We start from the raw sequence: 22,587 nt of genomic DNA, 5'->3' as shown, positions 1-22,587 counted from the left end.
AGGACGGGACGCCAGACGCTCGACAAAAAGTAATGGTCTATTTATCTTATTTATTTTTGCTGAAATTGTGCACCGAAGTGCATAATACTATACGACTGAGTTGATTAAAAATGCTTGGAAATATTTAATTTAGGGAAATTCACTTTATTCATAACTTGCAATAAAGTTAATGGTTTTTAATTCGTGCGTGGCTTTGGGAAATGGTCCATCGTTGAATTTTTCGAAAACTTCCACCAGGTAATCTACACACATTTACTTTACATTTCTTGTAAATATTCTCTATTAGTCTGGGATCTCTGGCTTTTTATTTGCCTCCATACTTTCATGTTCTCGACTGCGTGAACAGAGAAATCTTTTTTTAATTAAATAAGCATCCGTGGATTAGGTGGGTGGAGGGGGCATCAGAGGCACCGGCACCGGCATCAACATCGGAGTCATGCTGGCTGCCTCACTTCGCACCTTCACATAGTCTGCAGCAAGGCCACGCCCCCAAGCGACGCCCGCCCGCCCATTTTACCACCCACCGCGAGGAGGAGCGCGTGCCTTTGGTAGTTTGCGGCGCCATTTTAGCGCGAAATGAATTTAAATTGTTTGCCGGCGTTTCCTGCATTAAGGGCAGCTTCCTTTCGAAGACCCTGCTGCTATCGGGCTTTTTCTTCTCTTTCGGCGTAGAAGTAGAAAAACGAAATTACTTAATTACAACAATTATTATATGGAACGGCCCTAAAAACTTGCAAGTGGGGGAGGATGGGGTTTCCTGTAGGCGACCTGCTGTTGCTGTTGTTCTTGCTGTTGCTCTTGCTGTTGTCTGTTAATTTAATTAAACATTTTCACACCTTCCGACTGATACATTGGACCATATAAAAGCCATTTGGTGCCTTTGTCTTGGAATTTTAGGTGTTAATTTCCTGTTCCGCGGATGCAAAAAACAACAAGTGCAGCGAGTCGGCTCTAATAAAAATAATTGCCATGGACAGCCGACAGACTGGCAGAAGCAGCAGCAGCAGTGGAAAATTACAAGACACGAAGGACCCCGGCTCGGAGTTTTATGCCATGGAAAATTGCATGCGAAATAATTGAAAAGCATCGACTGCAGCTTTGTCCTGTTCCTCGCTGCTCCTCGCTGCTCCTTGCTGCTCCTTGGGTCCTTTGGGTAGATAAAGTTTCCTCGCAGCACCGAAATAATAGCACCAAAAGTGGTTGTAAATATTTTGTGCCCGCCATTCGCCATTCGCGATTCGCTATTCGCCAGCAGCTTCTCAGCCCGCAGCGTGACAAAATGCTGCGAAAAGTCATTTTTCAGCTAAATGAATTTGCGCCAACTGCGCAAAAAACAACGCCCAAAAAAGTGGCTAAACTGCAAATGGGGGTTTCCGAGGGGCAAAGGGATGTGACCCAAGGAAATGGCTTGCCACTGGTCGTCGCCATCCAGTTTCCTGTGGGTCAGCGGCAAGTTCAATGGGCAACTAATGAGGCGACCTTAAGATTGCTTTTCACTACTAACTTCCGAAACTTTCCATTGCAGGTCCTCCAGGTCCGCCCGGTCCACCGGGAAAGCGAGGGAAGCGCGGCAAGAAGGGAGACAGCGGCGAAAAGGGCGATCCGGTAAGTAGCAGTTGACACCAGGAAATGGAGTCCATGTGCTCAAGGAACTTCCAACTGGAACCTTGCACTCGGTTCACAACATATTAATCAAATTGTGCACGACTAAAAAGTGGATCGCTTTCTCTAGATATTCGTTCTTCATGTTATAACTCCTTCACGCCAAGCCAATGATTATTAGTCTTTTAGGAGACCTTAAAAAAAACGGCCCATATTTTTGTCAGTGTATACTTTAAATACAAGTTCCGGTACAGAAATCGGACACCATGGGAACGCAAAGTTTTTGTTTTTCGTAGACTCGTTCTGTGGACTGCTTAATTTAAAACCTGTATTAAATAATATATACAACCATTCTTATATATTTGTATTGCGTACAATACAATATTTAAACATAAATTAAGGACCGAGGCCCACAATAGAAATATTTTAAAAACCACACCTTAAAGTAAATAAAATAATACAAATAAATAGTATCTGGTTCGTAAAAGCCAGAACTAAAAGCTTGAATGGTACTAAAATCCTCCAATGAAGAGAATCAAGTGGCAATAGCGAACATTCAAATGTGCAAAATTATACAAAACGTGAAGAAGTAGAGGCTGCAGATGGTACTATTATTTGAGTTAACATACATATTTCTCGTTATCCAGGGCCTGAATGGCATCAGCGGGGAGAAGGGCGCGGCGGGCAAGCCCGGAGACAAGGGACAGAAGGGCGATGTCGGCCACCCCGGCATGGATGTCTTCCAAACCGTGAAGGTAAGTCGGAGTCGCAGCTCCACTTCCACTGCCAGATCTCGAAATCCGCTAAGGCTGCTGCAATTCATGGCTACAAATTAAATAGAGTCTAACCGGATCCAAATTGCTTTGCATTCCTAGGGTCTGAAGAGATCGGTGACAACGCTGCATGGCGGCACGCTGGGCTATGCGGAGATAGTTGCTGTTAAGGTATTGCCACCCACTACCACCCATATCCACTCATCAAGCAAACTCTTTGCCACTTGGGCCGCCCTTTCTTCGTTGTACTTTAGACGTTGGCATGGTCAAGACCATTTTTCAGGGGCCAAATGCAGATGGCCCAGAGATGGCAGCCCGTAGCACACAACAAATTATTTGCAACTTGTTGTCCTTGGCTGAGTCGCTCGGTCTCTGGATTTGTCCTTCTGGTCCAGTCATCGTAGTCCCTTCGTCCTTTTACTTAGTTGTGTAGTTGTGTTTATTGTCTCGCTTCATTCTCGTTTGTAATGCTTTTAAGTTGTCTCCTGTCTGTTGTCCTGTTGTGCTGCTGCCTTGGCTCTTTTGTTTAAACTGCGCCATAAATTCGTTGCAACATCGTAGTTTGGTAGACTTTCCCTTCCCTTCCCTTCTCTATCCATCCCATCCCATCCCTTTCCTTTTCATTTCTTTTGGTAGCGGCAACTTTTCGGACAGATCCCTTGGTAGTTTTTAATGGAATTTCCATCCTATTTGTTTCGTAGCTTTGAGTTACCCTTTAAGAACATTTAATTTGGATTATTTGCTTTTAATTTGGCTAATCTAGCTTTTGCAGCAGCTGAAACTAACTTTGTTTGATGATTTATTAACCATTGTTTTTAAATAACCCATTTGGTTTTTTAATATATTTTTATGTTTACATTAAAACTTGTTGTTTTGGTTGGTATGGTTGACGCTGTAAGGACTTGCAAGAAGCAGGCGTCAATGTATCCGCTTCCACAGTCATACAGCTGAAGGTAAGTTGCCCGGCACCTTCTTTGTCTCCGCATGTCCTATGTTTAGTTTATGTCCTGCACGAGCCCACACACGGTCAACACGACGGGAGATCCTGAGCTAATAAACATGTTTCCTCGTCCTCACAGGGAGAGCCCGGTGAGCCGGGTCCGCCAGGACCTCCGGGCGAAGCGGGCCAGCCGGGTGTGCCGGGCGAGCGAGGACCACCGGGCGAAACCGGAGCGCAAGGTCCGCAGGGCGAGGCCGGACAGCCAGGAGTTGCAGGACCGCCCGGCGTGGCCGGTGCACCTGGCACGAAGGTGAGTCTCTGCCGGTGATTCACCGAAATCATTTTCGTACACGAGAGTAAAGAGGAAAAGCGAAACAAAAGGCGCAGATAAGGACTCACACACCCATAACAATAACGAGATTCTGGGAGGAAGATGTCACCAGGATTAATGCATTATTTGTATCTGTTGGATAAACACGGCGACGGCGACGGCTTAAGTGACGGCCAGTGATTCGCTGTCATCCTGCCGGGTCGGGTCGTCCTCTTTTGTTCTCTCGACTTTCCCATTTTCTTGATGTCGTTATGTTGGGTGCGGGTCTCGGTTTTTCCGCAGTATTTATCGTTTATTTATGCATTAAGGCTGTCCGACTCTCGGTTTTCCACTTAATTTCCACAATGACTCACTCACCCTCTGGCCGACTTCTTTCCAGGGCGACAAGGGCGATCGAGGCGATCGTGGACTAACCACAACCATCAAGGGTGACGAGTTCCCCACTGGCATCATCGAGGGTCCGCCGGGACCAGCGGGACCACCTGGTAAGTGCCAGCTGACGGCTCGTGTGTTTGTTTGTGCTTGCATCATCCAACAGCCACTTAACGCATTCGGATATACAGATACACCGATACACAGATTTAGCTACAAAGATACTTGTAGCTATACTTGTGCTTGGGCATCGATCGATGGATCGCTCGATGACTTTTTCAAGTGTGGCCACGCGGCTGCGGGTCGCCTAATTTATTGTCATCCGCAACTGGGAAATGCTCTCACAGCTCACACATAGCATGGTCACATGGAACACGGAACACACGAGTGTAGACCCAATGCCCCCATCCTCGATTAATTGAGTCATTGACTAGCGGGCTATCCCATTAGTTGTGCCTTTATTTTTGGTCGGCTCGCTTAAATGGAAATCAGCGCATCAGCGCGGCATCGCTCGCTTTTCACACATTTTCCCCGGTTTTTTATGACCTCACACACATATTTTAAATATTTTATTCGATGACTCTGCCATATTTGGAAATTTTCAAATTTCCTTTCCACTGCTGCATTTCGCTATAACTTTTACGACCTTCGTTGTGCGCCCAGTTCGGACTCCAACGTCAATTAAATGCGCATAGAAATGTTGGGAGTTTGGCCGCCCCACAATTCCGCCCACCACAACAATGGAATTTCCATTCGGCTCGGTTTTATGATCCGGCCCCAACACATTTCTGCACTTTATACGAATTTAATACACGAAAATAGCCCCAAAAACATGACGTTCCAAAATAGTTGAAACGAGCGGGAATCAAATACAAATCTAGTGATTCTCGTAAAAATCTGTAGACCCCGAGAACTTGTGGCACTGGCCGCAGTCGTAAAGATGCAACTTTATGTCATTTATGTTGCTTTTAGCGGCTCATTAGCATGACTACCATCGAGTTGGAGTACAACAATATGGGATTGGATGCGATGGAGTGGGCTGGATTGGGTTGGGACTGGGCTGGGACTGGGACGGTTAGTTCCCGACCTCAGTGGGACAGCTCGTACTATTGTTTTACTAGGGGCACTCAGTGGGCCCAATAAATAAGCAATCGTTCGCGTTCAGACTGATGGATGTGGTAGATGGATTGATGGGCCATAAAATTGTTGTCCAGATGACACTGGAAATTTCTTTAAGCAATTGATGGATCGCGGATTGATGGTGTTGATGATCCGTCGCTGAGGTTTTATTGGGAGAATAGAATTTTAATTCAATTTTGGTTCTGGTATGCTCGCTTTTATGACCCGAAATTACGCCCACTTGAAATTACGTTTAACACAACATTGAATGTCCATTAACCAAATTGGCTTTAAAATCCAGTAATAAAGACTTAATTTTATTTATTTTAAATTACATACAAGATTGTTATGGCTCGCATTGCCTTAAAGAATATCCGTGGTGCAATATCTATTGGGGATAATGGTTTTATTTATTCTAATACACACGAGTTCAAACTGCATCTAGGGCCATAGGTCTTTTAAATAGATTATTTGTGCAAATGTATTTTAAAATACCTTTAAAAACTTGCAATACGAATAACAAAATTAGGAACAAATCTTTGTGTTTATCGAAATATTGCGAATCTCACTTTACTTATTATGGAAGTTTTCCGATTATTGAGTACCCCTAGTGCCTTTGAGCGTTCGTAGGCCAGCGAGCAACGCCATCAATTAAGCGGTTTGCTGCGGTTTGAGCAGCCCGCATCATTACGAGTGCCCACGCCCATCCGCCCCTCCGCCCATCCACCTCTCCGCCCATCCACCCTCCAGTGTGCCACTGTCCCTCCGTCCCTCCGTCCATCAGTACATCAGTCCGCCCAAATTATCAGTGGCTGGCATCAAAGTGCTTCGATGTCGCAGTGGCATTTCGATGTGATTGCGATGACGATGCTCGTGTTGCCGGCCCATTGTTCCTGGAGTTCTTGCTATAAGATCTGATGCTGCGATATCTGTCGGCAGTAGCAGTAGCAGTAGCAGATGCAGATGCAGCTTCAGTTGCATTCGATTACTTCCGCCGAGCTGTAGGCTCGAACTGCGTCCACTTTTCCCTGGTGCGTTGATGGACACGAAATTGCAATTTATTTTTCCCCAAATTCAGCGACAAGAAGCGGGGTGGGTACGGGCACGGGTACCCAGGGGACACTACTTCGGCTTGATTTGAATAAATGGAACGTCATTTGTATCCGGGATTCCCTGCGTCTGGACTCGACGGCTGTTGGCCCAGTTGGGCTTGGCTTGACTACTGGGCTTATCTTATCGGTTCCGTAATTAGTTAAGCTTTCTTTGTGTGTGGACTTGGCAGCCCAGAGCAATTGGATGTGTCGCTTTCAGGCGGAAAATGCCGGTCCATCTCGGTCTCGGAAAATCTCAGGCTGGCTCGCTGGCTGGCTGGCTGGCTGGCTGGCTGGCTGGCTGGCAGAAAACAAAAGCAGTAGCCCCAGCTGTAACATCAAAAAATTCAATTTATTTCATGATTTATTTGAATTTCATTTCATTTGGTTTCTTGCTTGATTGCATTGCGTCTTCGGGCAGCTTCCGTTCTATGAAATTAAAACTTATCTCGGGCATTTCATCTGCCAGCAAACAAAATAAACACTAAGCCCTCTGACCGGCAATCCAATATCCTGGACACTATAAATCCAAAATTCAGCTTGGACCCTGACTGCTCCGGCTGGCTATAGTCTGTGTATATAGTTTTTATAATGTTTGTTGCAATTGTCGACTAAAATGCTTAACGTTGAATTATGCATGCATAAATAGAAAACTTCAGGCCAGACAATGGGGCTTGCGGACAAATGCTTTATAAACAAATGGGAGGCGACATCGGAGGATCTCTCTGTGCTCTGTGCTGGCAGGACCGGTAAATTTATGCTCTCCGCAGGACGAGGTCCTTTTGCGTTGGACGCAATTTTACGAACTTAATAAATTCACTATATCTTTCATGCCCTCGCCCATTTTGACAAGCCGCACAATTGGATTTATCTACGATATGAGCTCCCCTCCCCCTCCCTTTTCTGTTGGCTCTGCAAGTGGTCTGGTTTAATGGCCATGCCAAACAAACCAAAAAAAGGCAATTTCTCATTATTCTAACTAAACAGGTTGGTCGTCCGCCGCACAGTGGGCCAAAGTTCACAATATCGCCATCCAAGCGCTACATTCTCAGCACGAAGTCCTTTGATCATCACAAATTCGATTTGCTGCAAGCCGGAGCTGGGGTATTTGCTGCATATACACAGATCCAATTCCTGCCCCACTTCAACGGAGAATGCGAGTCCTTGGCGGTGGGATAAAAAAGGTCTGCTTTTGCAGCTGCCAGCAAAAGTGCAGCTTATGCATATTAAATTGTTATTCTGCATCTGTTTGCATTCCGATTTCAATTGCATCGAAGTGACGTCGAAGGGAAAGGTATGGCAATGCTATATATAGATTGGTATATGCACATAGAATACCATTAAGTGGGTCAAGTCGTTGCCGTCATTAGCATAGGATGAAGCTGGGGCCTTGAACTATTTGCCCCTGACCATTCACCATTTACCATTTACCATTGATTTGCGACCACTGTGAAGTCGGGGCATTTCATTCGCTGGCGATAAACAATTTGCATCGCCAACTAAGCCCCGACCATCGTTAAACCATCAAGAGCCTGTCCGTCCCTTATCATCAACCAGTTGAACAAATTGCTGACCAAAACCAACAAAATCGGGCATAAGGGGTGTGGTGGGAAGGCGGCTTTATTGAGCTCTCGGTGCTCTATAATTACAGAGGCCACGCCCACTGTTTGCACAACACTTGCGGGCGGACCCGACTCTGTATCTGTATCTCTGTCTGTAATGTATATATACATATATATATATACATATATATATATATGGGATCTGTGTATCTGTGTAACCGAATATATTCATGGCATTGTTTGCTCGCATTTTGAAATCTGTCACTAGAAGCGATTCGCTGAAATTAACATTTTGTGAACAGGTCCGCCTGGAGAACCGGGAACTCGAGGAGAAGCGGGACCCATTGGACCTGCAGGACCTCCCGGCGAGAAAGGACCGCGCGGCAAACGGGGCAAGCGGGTGAGTAATCAACACGGCACAAAAAGCTGAACAAACCAGGAAAAAAAGCAAAACACAACCTGATTCCACTCGATTTTTAATTAGAAACTCAACGGCGCAGGCCGTAAATTGAGTTCGAAAACAAGAAGTGTATTATCATGTAAATTACTTTGTACAAATGCGTGGGCGTGTGCGTTAATTTTATGCTAATCTGTAAATACTAGTGACGCCGCGGGTGTAAATATCCATATACGCGTATATGCCTACATAATACTATATGCATACCCACATAGAAGGGTAAACCCGAAACTTGTCCTTCCGCATGGTTTCACCTGCATGTTGGCAGTCGGTGTAATGAGCATGTTTACACGGCTGCGGAGAACGTGTTACTTAACTCATTACAGCAAGTGCGAGTCCTGATAGTCCTCGGAGTCCTTGGAGTCCTGAGATACAGTCACCAGTTTTGTGAGGAGCGAAACTTTGACAAGCTGCCAAAGGGAGATGGGAAAAATAAAAGTATGTGGCACACATACACACATACTTCTGGCAACACACCCCCAAGAAACTATGTATTTCGCCTGCTAATCTGGTGCCCAAAAATTTTGGCGGCGCCTCCCTGGAAATACTTGTGTCATATCGAAGGCATTTATCTAGTACTATCTCGTCGTTATGGTTCTGCCCCCCAGAAAATGTCAACAGTTCCTAAGATACTTAACATTTTTATTGGCACTCCAAGTGGCGGCAGCTGTTGCCGCCCTTTTGACGCGTTGATGGATGCGCGATTCTTCGGGGGGCGATGGAGGATGGCGGTTGGCGGATGGAATTTTCATTTCATTTCGCTGCCTTTCTTTTTTGCGCATATATGAATATGTGTGGCCAGCACGTGTTTGTGTGCTCCATGAAAAATGCATAAGCGCCGCCGGCAAAGCTGCTACGCCACGGATGAGTTTCCTCGGATCCAGCTGGGGGTTTGGGTTCGAGTTCCGTTCTGTTCTGTACTGTTCTGTTCCGTGTTTATGTATTATGCTGCTCAACCAGTGCGCAAACATTTGCGCATTTTGCCCATTTTCACGTAGCCAACTGGTAGAGGGGGTTTTCAAGGAAAGCGTTCTGATTATTGTGCAGCAAAGTCAAAGTCACGGCAGCCGCTGTTGCCTCCGTGGCTGCTGCTTTTCTAATAACGCGTAATGCCGAGAAGAAACGGCAGGCATTTGGCCAATACAAACCGACTTCCAATACGCCCAGCAGCGAAACAACAAACAGAAAACGCGGCAGCAACGTGCCGAACTTCTTTTATGGGTTCACAGCCAGCGAGGGTAGATACAGCACTTAATGGCGAAGAAGAGTTTGCGAGATGAAATGATACCCAAGACATTAAAGAATCGAGCCGGAAACAAAAGCGTTATCTACAGAAATACCTCCGGAAGAAATATGAATTCCATTTTCAATAATAAACTCCTTAGACTTTAAATATTAAATGTACACCCTGCGGGTAAGCCGACTAAATCAAATTTTTCAGTGTTTTCAAGAAACAAAATCTACAAGCATGCCACCTCAATTAAAACGCAAATGTTCACCACACAACAGAAGGCAAAAATTTCAAGCTTTCAAATAAATACGAGTACGAGTATATACAAAATTCTTGACAAGCACGTTGGCATTAAATCCAATTAAATTGTTGAGCACAGGCTTTTGCAAGAATATTTAAATTCAAGTCGAGATGCGAAAGATACACATTTGCAGGCAAGAATTTCGCATGCATTTTTTGTCAAAAGGAATAGTTTCCCAAAGACAAGTTATTAACGTTTCATAAAACTTTTCGATCTTTCCCTGCTGCCAAACCAGCGAGTTTCAATGAGCCGATTATATTGAGCCCCCTGCACAGTCGACGAAAGTTCCTCCATCCAGCGAACTGCAGCAACGTGATGTCAAAACAAATGAAAGTCGTAAGCAAACGGCTTCTGCCTGTGGGTCTGTGGGCCTGTGGACCCCTTCTTCTTTGGCAAACAAACAAAAGTCAAAGTCGCCGAAACAACAGATATAACTATATATTCGCACTCATGCGCCGCACCGCAGGCAGTGCAAGGCATAAAAAATGATTTGCAACAATTGCCGTCATCTTCGGTGGAAACGTGACGCCTTCGAGGCAGCCAACATAGTTGATTTTTCATCGATCGATTTCCCTGCGGAAAGAGAAGCCCATTTGCTCATTACTTTCAGCCTGCCTGCGAAAATAATGATAATTATGTGAGGAGCTGCATCGGTGGGAATTGTTTAGCTGCATTTCCAAAATTTGCCTACTGGCAGGTGAACAACTTTACCATAATTAGTTCAGCAAATCGTAAAAAGTGTCTGGCCTATTTTGGAAAACATATATCCATTCCTCGCCAACAGCATCTGGCTTTGGCTAAAACCATTTTCCCATTTTTCCTCCTGTTATTTATTTTTTTTTTGGGGTTATTGCCTAGCCGTCGGCGTCATAAAAAAAGCATAACGCAATTGCTGGCATTATAAATTTGACATGTTATTTTCGTCGCCTCGTCAGAATAAAATGCTCATATAGATTGCCACATGCCAGGGACGTGGTGGGGGCAAGATGAGGGGGGATTCTGATGACGGGTTGGCATATGAAATGAATTCGATGTGTGTAGTGAGGCGTGAGGCAGAGTTTTACAAGGAGCCGATGATTCTGTGCCCTATATTCAGAGCGAACACCAATGGGCAATGGGCAATGGGCAAACTAAGCCCAGTGACAAATGCAAAGTAAGTCAGCTGTCAGAAAAATCCATGAATAATCTGGGCAGCAACAAACGCCAGATGCCCCGTGGCTACAGGGTATCAAAATGAATTCTGCCCGCAGCACGAGCATGAATTTTACGAGCGGGCAACGAATTAAAAATTTAAATTAATATTAAAGCGCCTATGTCATGGCTCGATTTAGCAGTTGCAGATTTGCACTTTCCGCAACCATATATCTCGGTTTAATAAAGTTGAAACGATAAGTCAGATGGGGAGGCTGGATGGGAATAATGGGAATGGGAATGGGGCTGGAGATGTAGATGTGGCTGTGGGTTAGCTGACAGCAATCTCAGCCAGAAGAAACTGTTTGTGAAGCGTTTATGTCAAATTTATGCTAATGTATTTTACAATCGTTGCTCAGCCAAGGCCCATGTCAAGTTTGTTGTCTTTTGGGCCCTTCACATCAGCATAAATTTAACACCCCACCCGCACCGGCTTTCCTCCGCTTTGCTTATCAACCAAAAAGTTTTCCCGTGCCGGCTGCGACTTCGTCTAAGTAAATGGAGTCATAAAAATTGCGAAAGTCGCAAAAAAAAAAAGAAGAAAACTTGTCAATTCGCTACACGTCACACGGTCTCCGCCCCGATGGAAATGCGATCCCAGGAACTGTGCAGATGAAAAGTTGGCACACTTTCCTCGGCAAATCAAAGACTTAAGGTTGCTTACACGGAAATCCAAATGGGCCAGGACCTTTTCATGCCAGTGTGTGTCTGTATCCTGCACGTCTGTACATTCATACATACATACATACATCGCCATGTCTGCCACTCAAAGGGTTCATCGCTGTGGCTGCCACTTGGCCAATTCGTTGGTTGTCGGGTGTTGGCTAAACGACGCAATAAGCTTAGCACTTTCACCACCGAACTCCGGATCCTGGGCTCATTGCCTGGATTTTCATTGCTTCAGCTTGAGTGGAGACGACTTTCTCTTTTTCCTTTCTCCGTTCCTTTGCCGATTTTACCCGATTTTCCGATTTTCCGATTTGATAAGCGCCATCCAGCCCAAATGACCAGCAATGTGGATGTGTGCTTACGTCATTGTTCATTGAAAAATGCGCCTCATGCAAATTTCGCCTCCTTTGTGCGCAATTTTCCAATTTTCCTTGTCTGCGGCAATTATTTGCGGTCAGCGTCCATATATCTTATATTGAATGCGAGCGAAGGCCCGTTGTGTCGGGGCCTGAAAACCCGGCAAAAAAACCCGGTCAAGCGTGGGACACGCCGCAGGACACGCGTGGGTGGGCGGGCACACACACATGTACACGGGTGTGCGGGTAATGTCCTGGCCCCAGGGGTGTGCGTAACTTTTATTTTATGGCCGCTGATGATGAGAGCGTTGCGGGAGTCACAAAAGCGATTGAATAAAGAAATCCGGGCTCACCCACGGAATCAGGAACGCGACGACAATGCAGGGGGCCCCCTGACCCCAATGCCCCACCCACTGAACTGCCTTTCTTCTGCAACCGCACTCCCAATTTCATCCAAGTTAGTCAGCCTCATAGAAATTTATAGGCACGCGTGTTACATTGACGTGGGTTTGGGGTCGCCAGCGCTGGAAATCCGAGAAGGGGGCTGGATGTGTTTCTGGGGTTTGGGTGGCTGTGGGGCTGTGGGGAGAGGGAGTGAAGAATAGGGGATGAGAGGAGGAATGGAGGGGGGAGGTGGCTGTGCATGCAAAAGTAGCAAAATTATACGAAACCAACGCGCTCTGCCAACCTAAAAACCCAACCAAACAACCAACCACACAAATGCCAACTGCTGCCATCTTGGCATTGATGTGGAACTGTTGTCGTCGAATACGATGGCAAAAAGCAGCAGTAGCAGCAACAAAACGACGAAATCTTTAACAACGATTTCCCTAAATACTTCCGAATTTCATACATATTACAATATCACGGCAACCGGAGAAACCGCAGCTACATTGTTAGGGGCGAAACGAAATCACGCGAAATTTTTACAACAGGACTTGACTTCCTCCTCTTGAGCTCGGCACAGTGGGTGTTGCGACGAAAGTTTACACCCCACTGAATTTTCTATAAATAAAATATCTTCTAAGAAGACGAGAATATATGTAAGGACGAGCAATATTTTAGAAATTTTGCTTAAAAACTGAACATTAATTCTTTGTGAATGGCTAAGGTGAAAGTTAATTGGCCATTTACTTTTCGTTATGAAAGCTCAGTTTATCCTTCAAGGAGGAAATGCCACTTGTAAACTGAAAAGTATTTCTTTACGAATGCCAAAGGTGGAACGTAATTGGGTAATTACTTTTTCGAGTTGATGAAGTTGTGATAGTTTAGTTCATAATTGAACAGATGATATGTTTATGCAGCTTTTAAAACTTCGTACATTATTTCCAGCTGCTTTTTATTTTGATGAATAAATAAAGAGTGCTTCATTAGGATGTTTAATGCTAGATGTTAAGATGCAGTCCAGACTATAAAAATAAATTCGTGATCTAAAAGCTGGAGTAACAAAGTTTTACAGAACTTATTTCATAACATGGGAATTTAAAAAAACTTTAGTTTATTGGGGCTGACAGAGTTGGGAGATCGCAAACTAGAATCGCTTCCGGATTTGTAATTTTTATGATATTTTCATAGATTTTCTTCTCTATAAAGACAGCGTTGCACAACGAAAGCAATCTCAGATTGTTTATGGTTCCGCCTTTTATCGCTCAAATCGCCCATTGTAATCGGTATCAATGCGAGGCGGAACGTATTACGAATTTAATGCGCTCGCGTACTTCCAAAGAACTTCCCCTCGGCCAGCGTCGAATATTTTGTAAACTTTTGCGGCAAACGCGCAACGCATTACACGCCATGAAGTGCCGGGATTTTGGCCGGAGTTCACGGAGTATACGGAATATGTGGGTGTATGTGAGCCGGAAACGGGCTGCAAAACTTTCACCTCAGGTGGTGGGCGGATGGGCGGATGGGTGGATGGGCCGATGGTATGATGTTATGGCGGACTGGGCGGAATGGGAAGGTTGGTCGTTCAGTGCGCTTTTTTCCGCCATTTCCCGCTCCCACTGGCTGTTGTTATGGCTCGGGAAAAATATGAAATTTCAAAAGAGGCAACAACTGCCGGGGAAAATGAAAAATTGTGAAAAATATGCGCGCACGCAGGGCACCAGCGGCACATGTTGTACTTGAAGGCGAGTGAGTATCTCGATCCCGAGGTGGCCTCGTCCTTCTGGCCCCGCTACTACTCCTTGGTCCTTCTGGTCGCCAACCCGCCATCCTTCCATTCGCCATTTACCATTCGCCATTTGCCCATCTATCTGGTTCGCATTCAGCGACATCCGCAAAAGGTCGCGTCGAGATCAAAATGATTTTCAATTTAACGCGATTACGTGCGGCCATTTGTCTGTTTTCCTTCTCCATTTTCCTGCCAGCTTTAAATGTGAAAACCTCGCCGGATGCATACTGGGCGAAATCCAGACGTAACGACATACCATCCGATGGGGCAATTAATTTACAATTACAATTTGCATTGACAACTAAAACGTACGCAAATAAAAGGTGATGCGCCCGAGAGTATGCATTAAAAAAACGCCATGACTGCTGAATAAAAAATTCATTTGCCTTGTCATTTGAGCGTTAAATTGGAAGGCGTTTGTGCAAATATTTTCGATATTTACGCATAATTTAAGAGGACCTTCCGGCTCAAATTGGTATATCTACATACATATATGTGACTGTGTTTGGGTGCTTTGAAAATTAAATTCTACCCGAGGCGCTCGCCCGCACAAATATTGATACATTCTAATGGATTTCCTTACACACACACACTTACGCCCCCGCAAGCCGATTGGTATTTGGGCTCTCGAAAAGGCAGAGGATGAAACACAGTGCGTTTTCATTCTGGTATTTTTTTCCAACGGATATCGTAGTTAGGCAGCTGTGGCAACATTCGTCCTTGCGAGCCGAGCCCCACAAACATCTGCCCAATTCACTTGCCGCTTTCCGCATCTGTATCTGTATCCGTATCTCTTATTTATGTTATTTATCTGCCTTATCTGCCGGCAGTTGGCTTTAAAAGCCTTTAAACCCCGACTGCCGTTCTCCTTTGGCAACTGGCAACTGGCGTTACTGGGTTTTGCGATCATCGATTGACTGGCCGGCGGGGAAATGTGGGCACGTAAGCCCTCAAAGTGTCCCTTAATTACAGCAGAAGGCAAACGTTAAGCACTCGGCTTTAATTCAAATCGCTTTAATTGCTCTACAAATGGCCAGAAAGGAGAGGGAATCCATGGCGGATTCCCCTTATTCCGCATTAGGAACAATGTGCCAAAGTTGCTAACAAAGCGCCCACTGACGCAGAAGCTGGCATCCTTGCACACACACACATACACACACACACGAAGAAGGAACATACCTGCTCAGGAGCCACATGCAGATCAGAGCTCCTGGGGCAAAAAGAAAATGGCAAGAGGGAAAAAGTTGAAATTGGGAAGTGCATTTGCGGCGAGAAGGAAGGACTCCTGCCTCACCATCCATAGACCACAGTTATCTTTGCCGCCTCGTCCTTTTGTCTGTCGCCATTTCGCAGGACGAAGAACTTGTGCATATGCCAAGCCACATCCTGTCCGTATAAGTGTGCGTTAAGCGCTTACATTGTTATGCCTTCTCGCTGATGCCGTTGTCCTTATGCTGTTTTGCTGTTGTTGCCGGGTTTTAATAACTGTAAGTACGCCACTTCCTGTGACAGAAGAAAATGTAATTGTTGCACATGCCCGGGCATGCCGCAAGGAAATTACACTTCCACAGGGACACAGATATAGACACAGACACAGCAGCGCAGATACATATGCAAGTACAGTTGCAGATACAGATACAGATACAGGTACAGATACAGGATCAATTGCGTATGCCGGGATAGAGGTGAACGACTGCACGTAATGCATATTCACAATCAAAGGACTAAGCGGATACATTCAATCTGATTTCCTGCAGTACTACTCGGGGAGCAATTTTCCTTAATTCCACGAAGGACTCAGCTTTAATGCCGAGCTGAGGCCCATTATACTCCAACTGGATTTGGCCCGGGTGCGATTGAATATTTCAGGGACCGACAAGTGTCTCTATTTACTTGAGCCACATGTGTAAATGGTTTTCCCTATTTGCCTTTATTCCAGCCATTTTCCATGGCTCCTTAACATATTCCGCTGCTCTCGTTGTTTTAGCCGGAGTTTGCCTTTTATGTCGCTTAGCATTCGCCTAATAGGGGTTTTTGTTTGGGTGCAATGCGGTCTGAAAGCCCTCGCGCTCAACAACTTTTGGTAATTTCCCGACAGCCACAATACACTGAAGAAAAGCAAAAGTGCAAAGCACTGCATCAAGAAGAGAGCCTGTACCATGAATGCCTCTAACCGGGCACTGCTATTGAAGGTGCTCTACAAGTATAAGTCTTCCCTAGTAATAAAAAGTTATAATAGAATTCCGAACTTTTAAAAATCCTCTGAATATTTATGGTACCCCTTACGCAACCATTATCTTCTGACTATTCAAGCTAAATACCGATCTAAGACATTAATTTCGAATTGCTGAGCAGTGCACGTTTAAGCCCCATCGAAACTTTGGACTTTATGTATTTTTTGGGGCTTGCCTGGTTGTCTGTGCCTTGGAAATTTGCCTCGAAGCGTGCACATTAACCCACCAAAAACACGGCTAAAAAAAGAATTAATTGTCTTTCGCAATGCACTCACTCACTTACACACACATGCGCGCACACAATGGCAAGGGCCAAAGAGCACCCACACACTCGAACGGGGGGCACTCACACACACACACAGACACACACTCACACAGGCACTCGAAGCACGTAGAGAAGTCGCTGTCGCTGACTTGACTTTATTTTCGACTCTCGTAAAGCCCCGCACCAGCCGCACACCCACTAGAGCTCCACGGGTTTAAAGATTTTCTATGCAGCCATTGTCTCAACGGGATGCGGAGTGGGCGAGCTGGGAGGTGGGAGGTGGTGGTGGTGGTGGTGGTGCGATGGCACGGATGCTCCAACTTGCACTTAACACAATTTCGTGGCACACAAAAGACTTTCGCTGCGGCACGGCCACCAGAACACCACCGCCGCACCACCCATCCCCATCCGCATCGCAATCCCAATCCCAATCCTCTCCTGTGGGCGAAATTTTTGTTCCTTACCTGCGAATTACGCGGCGCTTTTGTTTCCCCCATCAAAGCGTGTGGAACAAGCGCGTGCAACGCCTCGGGCGGTGCCACGTGGCATAAATTAATCTTCCCACTAAATTTGCCATCTTCTCTTCTCCAACCCGTGCACTCACTCACACACTCTTGTAATGCGCGCAGATATTCGGACCCGGAGGCACCAAAATAGACGAGGACTACGACGATCCGCCGGTGACACTGTTGCGAGGTCCACCAGGACCGCCAGGAATCGCTGGAAAGGATGGACGCGATGGACGGGACGGCAGCAAGGGAGAACCTGGTGAGCCAGGAGAGCCCGGATCATTGGGTCCGCGAGGATTGGACGGACTGCCCGGGGAGCCCGGCATCGAAGGACCACCGGGACTGCCGGGATACCAGGGTCCACCAGGGGAAAAGGGGGATCGCGGCGATATTGGCCCACCTGGATTGATGGGTCCCCCGGGCTTGCCAGGACCTCCAGGATACCCTGGCGTCAAGGGGGACAAGGGCGATCGTGGTGACTCGGTGAGTATTGTCTGAGCTCGGTTCTTGAAGGATGTATCCTAACTAGCTACCGTGGCCATATACCACAATCGGATTCCTGTTTGGAGCATGAATAATTCCAATTTCGTTACAGTACCGCAAAATGCGACGTCGCCAGGATGACGGCATGTCGGACGCACCCCACATGCCCACCATCGAATATGTAAGCCACATCTTTCACCCACCACCCTGTGGACTAATCCCAAACGATGTAATTTCCTTCGCAGTTATATGGCCCCCCGGGACCTCCAGGACCCATGGGTCCGCCCGGACACACCGGCAGTCAGGGAGAACGCGGCTTGGACGGTCGCAAGGGAGATGCGGTAAGAGTCAATAGGTCAGATATCTCTAGATATGCATCTCTAAATCTGTTTCAAATCTCGCGGGCAGGGTGAAAAGGGCCACAAGGGAGATCAGGGACCTATGGGACTGCCGGTAAGTGGCAAAGTAGCCCAAAGTTTAGCCCGTAATTACAATGAAATGATATAATTGCAGGGTCCGATGGGCATGAGAGGCGAGTCAGGACCTTCTGGACCCTCTGGAAAGGCTGGCATACCGGTAAATTTCCATTGAACACCCGTGGCAGCCCGTGTTGTTTGGCTTTTATTTTGTTACCTCACGAAAATTGGGGCTATTATCCCCCGCTTAGCTAGTCGTAACCCTCCTGGCTTTTGTTACTTTCGTACTCGTGGATCTCGTTACTAAACGTTTTGACTAACCAAATTATGTGTTCTCATCTCTCTTTCTCTTTCTACTTGAAACAGGTGTGGGGCGACTACTAATACTAGTTAAAAGGCAGTCTCTATTAAAAAATATAACCAGCACTCATTGCGCCAAAGTCGAAATGAAATGCGACTTCAAATAAATCCATTGAAAACTCACGCACACCCACACTAAAACACACTCACACACACAGTCGAACAGAAAGTCCTTAAGATGAAAAACTCAATTTAATCAAAGCAAAACAATGTTCAAAGTTAAGAGGCCGCGCAATGCTTGTCAAATGTGCTCAATGTGCTCAGTTAACGTCTATATAGAGATATATAATATATAAACTTGTATATGACAGGCGTACTATCTGTATATCAATTTGTACAAAACGCACCCATGTACAGAAAAGCAAATTCAAAATAGCAGCATGTCAGTGCCGAGTAAGCAAATCAATTAGTTGCACAAGGCAAAGAACCGAAACCGAACGAACCCCCTCCACACAGCCCGCATGGGAAAAAAATAATATTCATATCATTTAAAATGCCCCAAGAGTCAAATAAGTATTTATGTATACAATCAAATAGCGCAAACAAACGTGTGTCTACAGAAGCGTATTTACAAACATCAATCAATCGAATCAACTAACACACACTTTGAACCCACACCCCACTAGCATGCACACTCACTCCCACTTACACACCCACTCACCTCACACACCTCACACACTACACACACACACATCAACCAGTTGTACAACAAACCAACTAACAAATATGCAATGCAAATATTTTAATTGCATTTCATTCGCCGCCGTTCTGTGCGAAGCAATTGCAGCAGGAGCAGGAAAGCCTCTTGAAAATGCATAAATCATACGCACCGTGGTACGTGAAAACAGCATGCGATGGGATGTACTGGATCGCATGGATTTCAAGTGCTTCACCGAGTGCGAAGCAATAATTTCTGGATTATGACGAAACCAAGACGCAATCATCGGCAATTAGCCATACGTGACTTAATTACTTGCTTAATCAGATTATTCTTAACAATTGACCCGAATGAGTCCATGCCACTTGCCACTTGTGCTGCGTCTGCTCCTGCTGCATTCTGCATTGTCTTAGGTGCCGTCCATGGGCTACGTCTGAATATTCGAATAGAACTCGTTCAGATAAAAAGCATTATTGCCAATGCTTCAATGTGAAACACAAAGCTAAGAGCAGAAATCCCGTAAATGAGTGTTTAAATAAGGAATTGGGCTTATTTAAAGCGACGAAGGAAAGAATTGTAAGATATTTTCATCCAGAACTCCCTCTTGATGTCTACAATTAACAAGTACAGTTCAGTTACCTATACACAAGCACACACAATCCGCATAAAAGAGGTTTATACATACACGGCAATGTACTCTAATATCGATAACAAAGAGCTATCCAAACCAATTGTGCATATTTTTCAGTGTTAATGAATACAACTTGAATAAACAAGCGAGTGTGCAGAAACTAGTTAGGCGAAAGATGAACTCTATAGTCGATAACCGATGCTTTTCAATTGAGAACCAGGCTTGAAAAAGCTGCGAGAGCTGGAGTATTCTCTCCAGAAATGCGAAATTAAAAACAATAAATACATAATCTTACCACAAGTATGTATCCTATTGGTTTCATGGACATCTCAAACAAAGTAACGCAAAACAATTCTATTTATACAACAACAAAAACGAATGCATAAATTAAAATTTTCGAGTAACTGCAGCATTTTCAATTTCAACGCTCAAACTAGGCAAAGGACGAATAAAACGGCCTGAAAATCAAACATAATCAATGCAAATGAAATAATGCCATGGAAATATGATAATAAAAGTATATATACTGCCATTTGACGGCCTCAGCCCCGCATACTTCGCATAAAAGTTGTATGGGAATTATCGAATATGCAAATGGCAAATGGTAATGGCAAATGGTAAATGGCAAATGGAAATGTTTGCAGCTTTAATGTTTACTCAAACGGCAAACGGCATCGAAAATCAGAAAGAATATGTCAATTTGTTTTCAATTAGATGTGTCTCGTTGTTGTAATAATCCCCAATGGAAAACAAAATACACAGGCAAATTGCATGTCAATTTTCATTTAATCCACTAAATGTCGAACAACCCCAAATGTGTACATAAGCGGTAACGGTAAAGAACGTAACTTAATCGTAATTAATTATTCATTTTTTCTATCCCTTTTAACCTCTCAACGTGTTTACTTGCAACTAGCTCTCTTTATATAGATACTTGCCATCTGTACTATCTCTAGATTCTCTCACTTATGTACTAACTACGAACTCAACTTTCTCGATCAATAGGCTAGAATAATGAATTGTGTTTTGCGATTAAAACCTAACATTAACTCAAAAAAATAAATATATATGAGAAGTCGTAAGAAAGGTTAAGCCCCTAATAAGCCGCTAATTTTAAGTGTAAATTTGTTAATTACCCAATAAACACGAGGAGTTTGCAAACGAACAAAAAATATACAAATAAATATATATTTACGTGTATTTATGTCTACGAGTATATATGTACATGCATATACCAAATGTCGATGTTCGAGTGCATTATCCCACTACAAACACAAAATGAAATATTTTTATCCGTGCTGCTGCATTTCAAATGTATGATTCGAATGAAATTAAAACGAATGTGAATTCTGGTACTCATTTGTCGTGGCATGTGCGAACTGAAACGGCAAACTTTCGATGGAATGCCTAGAATGACCGAATTGTAAAATGGCTAAACAAAACTAACATAATTTTCGAATTAATTATGCATTTCCAATAAAGTGATGGTTTTTTACTAAAAACAATGTCCGCAGGACATCTAATGCTTATTTTCGAGGCAGAGTTTCCACTTCACGCCGCCGAGCTAACCACACGCTTTCCCATTCTCTTGTTTTTCTTTCATTTGCTGCAGGGTCCTCCGGGCTTGGATGGCATGAAGGTATTTTCCCCGAAACAGCCGCTTATATGAAAACAATATGGTAATAACCGATCTGTTTTCTGTTCTCTGTCTTCTGTGTTCGCAGGGCGCCCAGGGCGAGACGGGACACAAGGGGGAGCGCGGGGATCCGGGACTGCCGGTAAGCAACTGCGAGAATCACCTAGGATACCCCTAGGATATTTCCGTAGAAAGTGCCCTTCTACTCCGTGTGGTCGCTAATTTAAAATAATACGTGTATTCTCTCTCTCCATTTTTATTGTTTTTACCTCTGTTTGCATGCGTATCTCTCTTTCTTGGCGTCGTTCACTACCTATATGCACCACTCTCGAACACCCCCACTCAACCACCTCTGACTTCTGACCTGTGACCCCCTGACAACTCCACCCACCTCCCCCATTTACCCCGTAAAACACTCGAACACACCTCCGGATAATCGAAACAAAAGGGCACGGATGGCATTCCCGGGCAGGAGGGGCCACGCGGGGAGCAGGGCTCCAGAGGGGATGCCGGCCCGCCCGGCAAGCGGGGACGCAAAGGAGATCGCGGCGACAAGGGCGAGCAGGGCGTGCCCGGACTGGACGCCCCCTGCCCCCTCGGCGCCGACGGGCTGCCGCTGCCCGGCTGCGGATGGCGGCCGCCAAAGGTTAGCATGCGTTATTCGTTATCGACTAAGAGCCGTCCAAAGTCCCCATTCCCTAACTCCTACCTTGCACAGAAAAAAAAGGATAAGCCATAGTCTCTTGTTTTAAATTGTACTATTTACTGTGTCACATATTTTAATAGACAGGTGGACTAAATCCTTTGGCAGTTGTTCAGTTCAGTTTAAGAATAGAATTTTCTTTTATAATCTACGAGTACTATACGTTTTAAACATTTCCAAAATATGGGATATCTATAATATCGTGGTCTTAGTGTTTCCTTAAGAAAGTAAATATTGATTTGCCAACTTAAATTAGCAAGGATAAAAACGTCCTTTGAAAGATTTAAAATGACTTTATGCAATACATACTTTTTTTCTGTGCAATCCCAATTGGCTGTCGGAAAGTTGATCGTTGGGACTTTTGCATGCGCCACTCGTGGCCTCCATCTACTTGGTAGAGTATCTTGTTGTTGTCCAAGTTGGTTAACTAACTTTTGCTTTCGCACAAACACTCACACTCACACTCTCTCTAACACTAACACACTGGGATACACACTCGCACACCCACGAACACACAAAAACAC

The 22,587-nt window shown here is 45.0% G+C and overlaps 1 protein-coding gene across 16 annotated transcripts in view; it reads left to right on the top strand.

Annotated features, from left to right (window-relative positions):
- The window catches only part of LOC122620172 (collagen alpha chain CG42342), a 60,707-nt gene that overhangs the window by 36,955 nt on the left and 1,165 nt on the right, over nt 1-22,587 (top strand). For 2 of the 16 annotated variants that reach the window (XM_043797510.1, XM_043797505.1), the window contains exons 2-15: nt 1,526-1,605; nt 2,250-2,357; nt 2,478-2,546; nt 3,455-3,625; nt 4,026-4,131; nt 8,093-8,190; nt 17,297-17,659; nt 17,772-17,840; nt 17,905-18,000; nt 18,068-18,112; nt 18,173-18,235; nt 21,337-21,363; nt 21,449-21,502; nt 21,809-22,006. In XM_043797510.1, the coding sequence (XP_043653445.1) occupies nt 1,526-1,605; nt 2,250-2,357; nt 2,478-2,546; nt 3,455-3,625; nt 4,026-4,131; nt 8,093-8,190; nt 17,297-17,659; nt 17,772-17,840; nt 17,905-18,000; nt 18,068-18,112; nt 18,173-18,235; nt 21,337-21,363; nt 21,449-21,502; nt 21,809-22,006 (1,547 nt within the window). Of the gene's footprint in view, nt 1-1,525; nt 1,606-2,249; nt 2,358-2,477; nt 2,547-3,274; nt 3,329-3,454; nt 3,626-4,025; nt 4,132-8,092; nt 8,191-17,296; nt 17,660-17,771; nt 17,841-17,904; nt 18,001-18,067; nt 18,113-18,172; nt 18,236-18,441; nt 21,148-21,336; nt 21,364-21,448; nt 21,503-21,808; nt 22,007-22,587 lie in introns of those variants that run through there. The other 14 variants (XM_043797512.1, XM_043797508.1, XM_043797511.1 and 11 more) reach the window with 12 other exon arrangements.

Source organism: Drosophila teissieri, chromosome 3R (assembly GCF_016746235.2).
Source record: "Drosophila teissieri strain GT53w chromosome 3R, Prin_Dtei_1.1, whole genome shotgun sequence".
In the NCBI taxonomy this organism is placed as follows: domain Eukaryota; kingdom Metazoa; phylum Arthropoda; class Insecta; order Diptera; family Drosophilidae; genus Drosophila; species Drosophila teissieri.
Note: the sequence above shows the minus strand (reverse complement) of the source record. Positions and strands in the feature narration are given on the sequence as shown.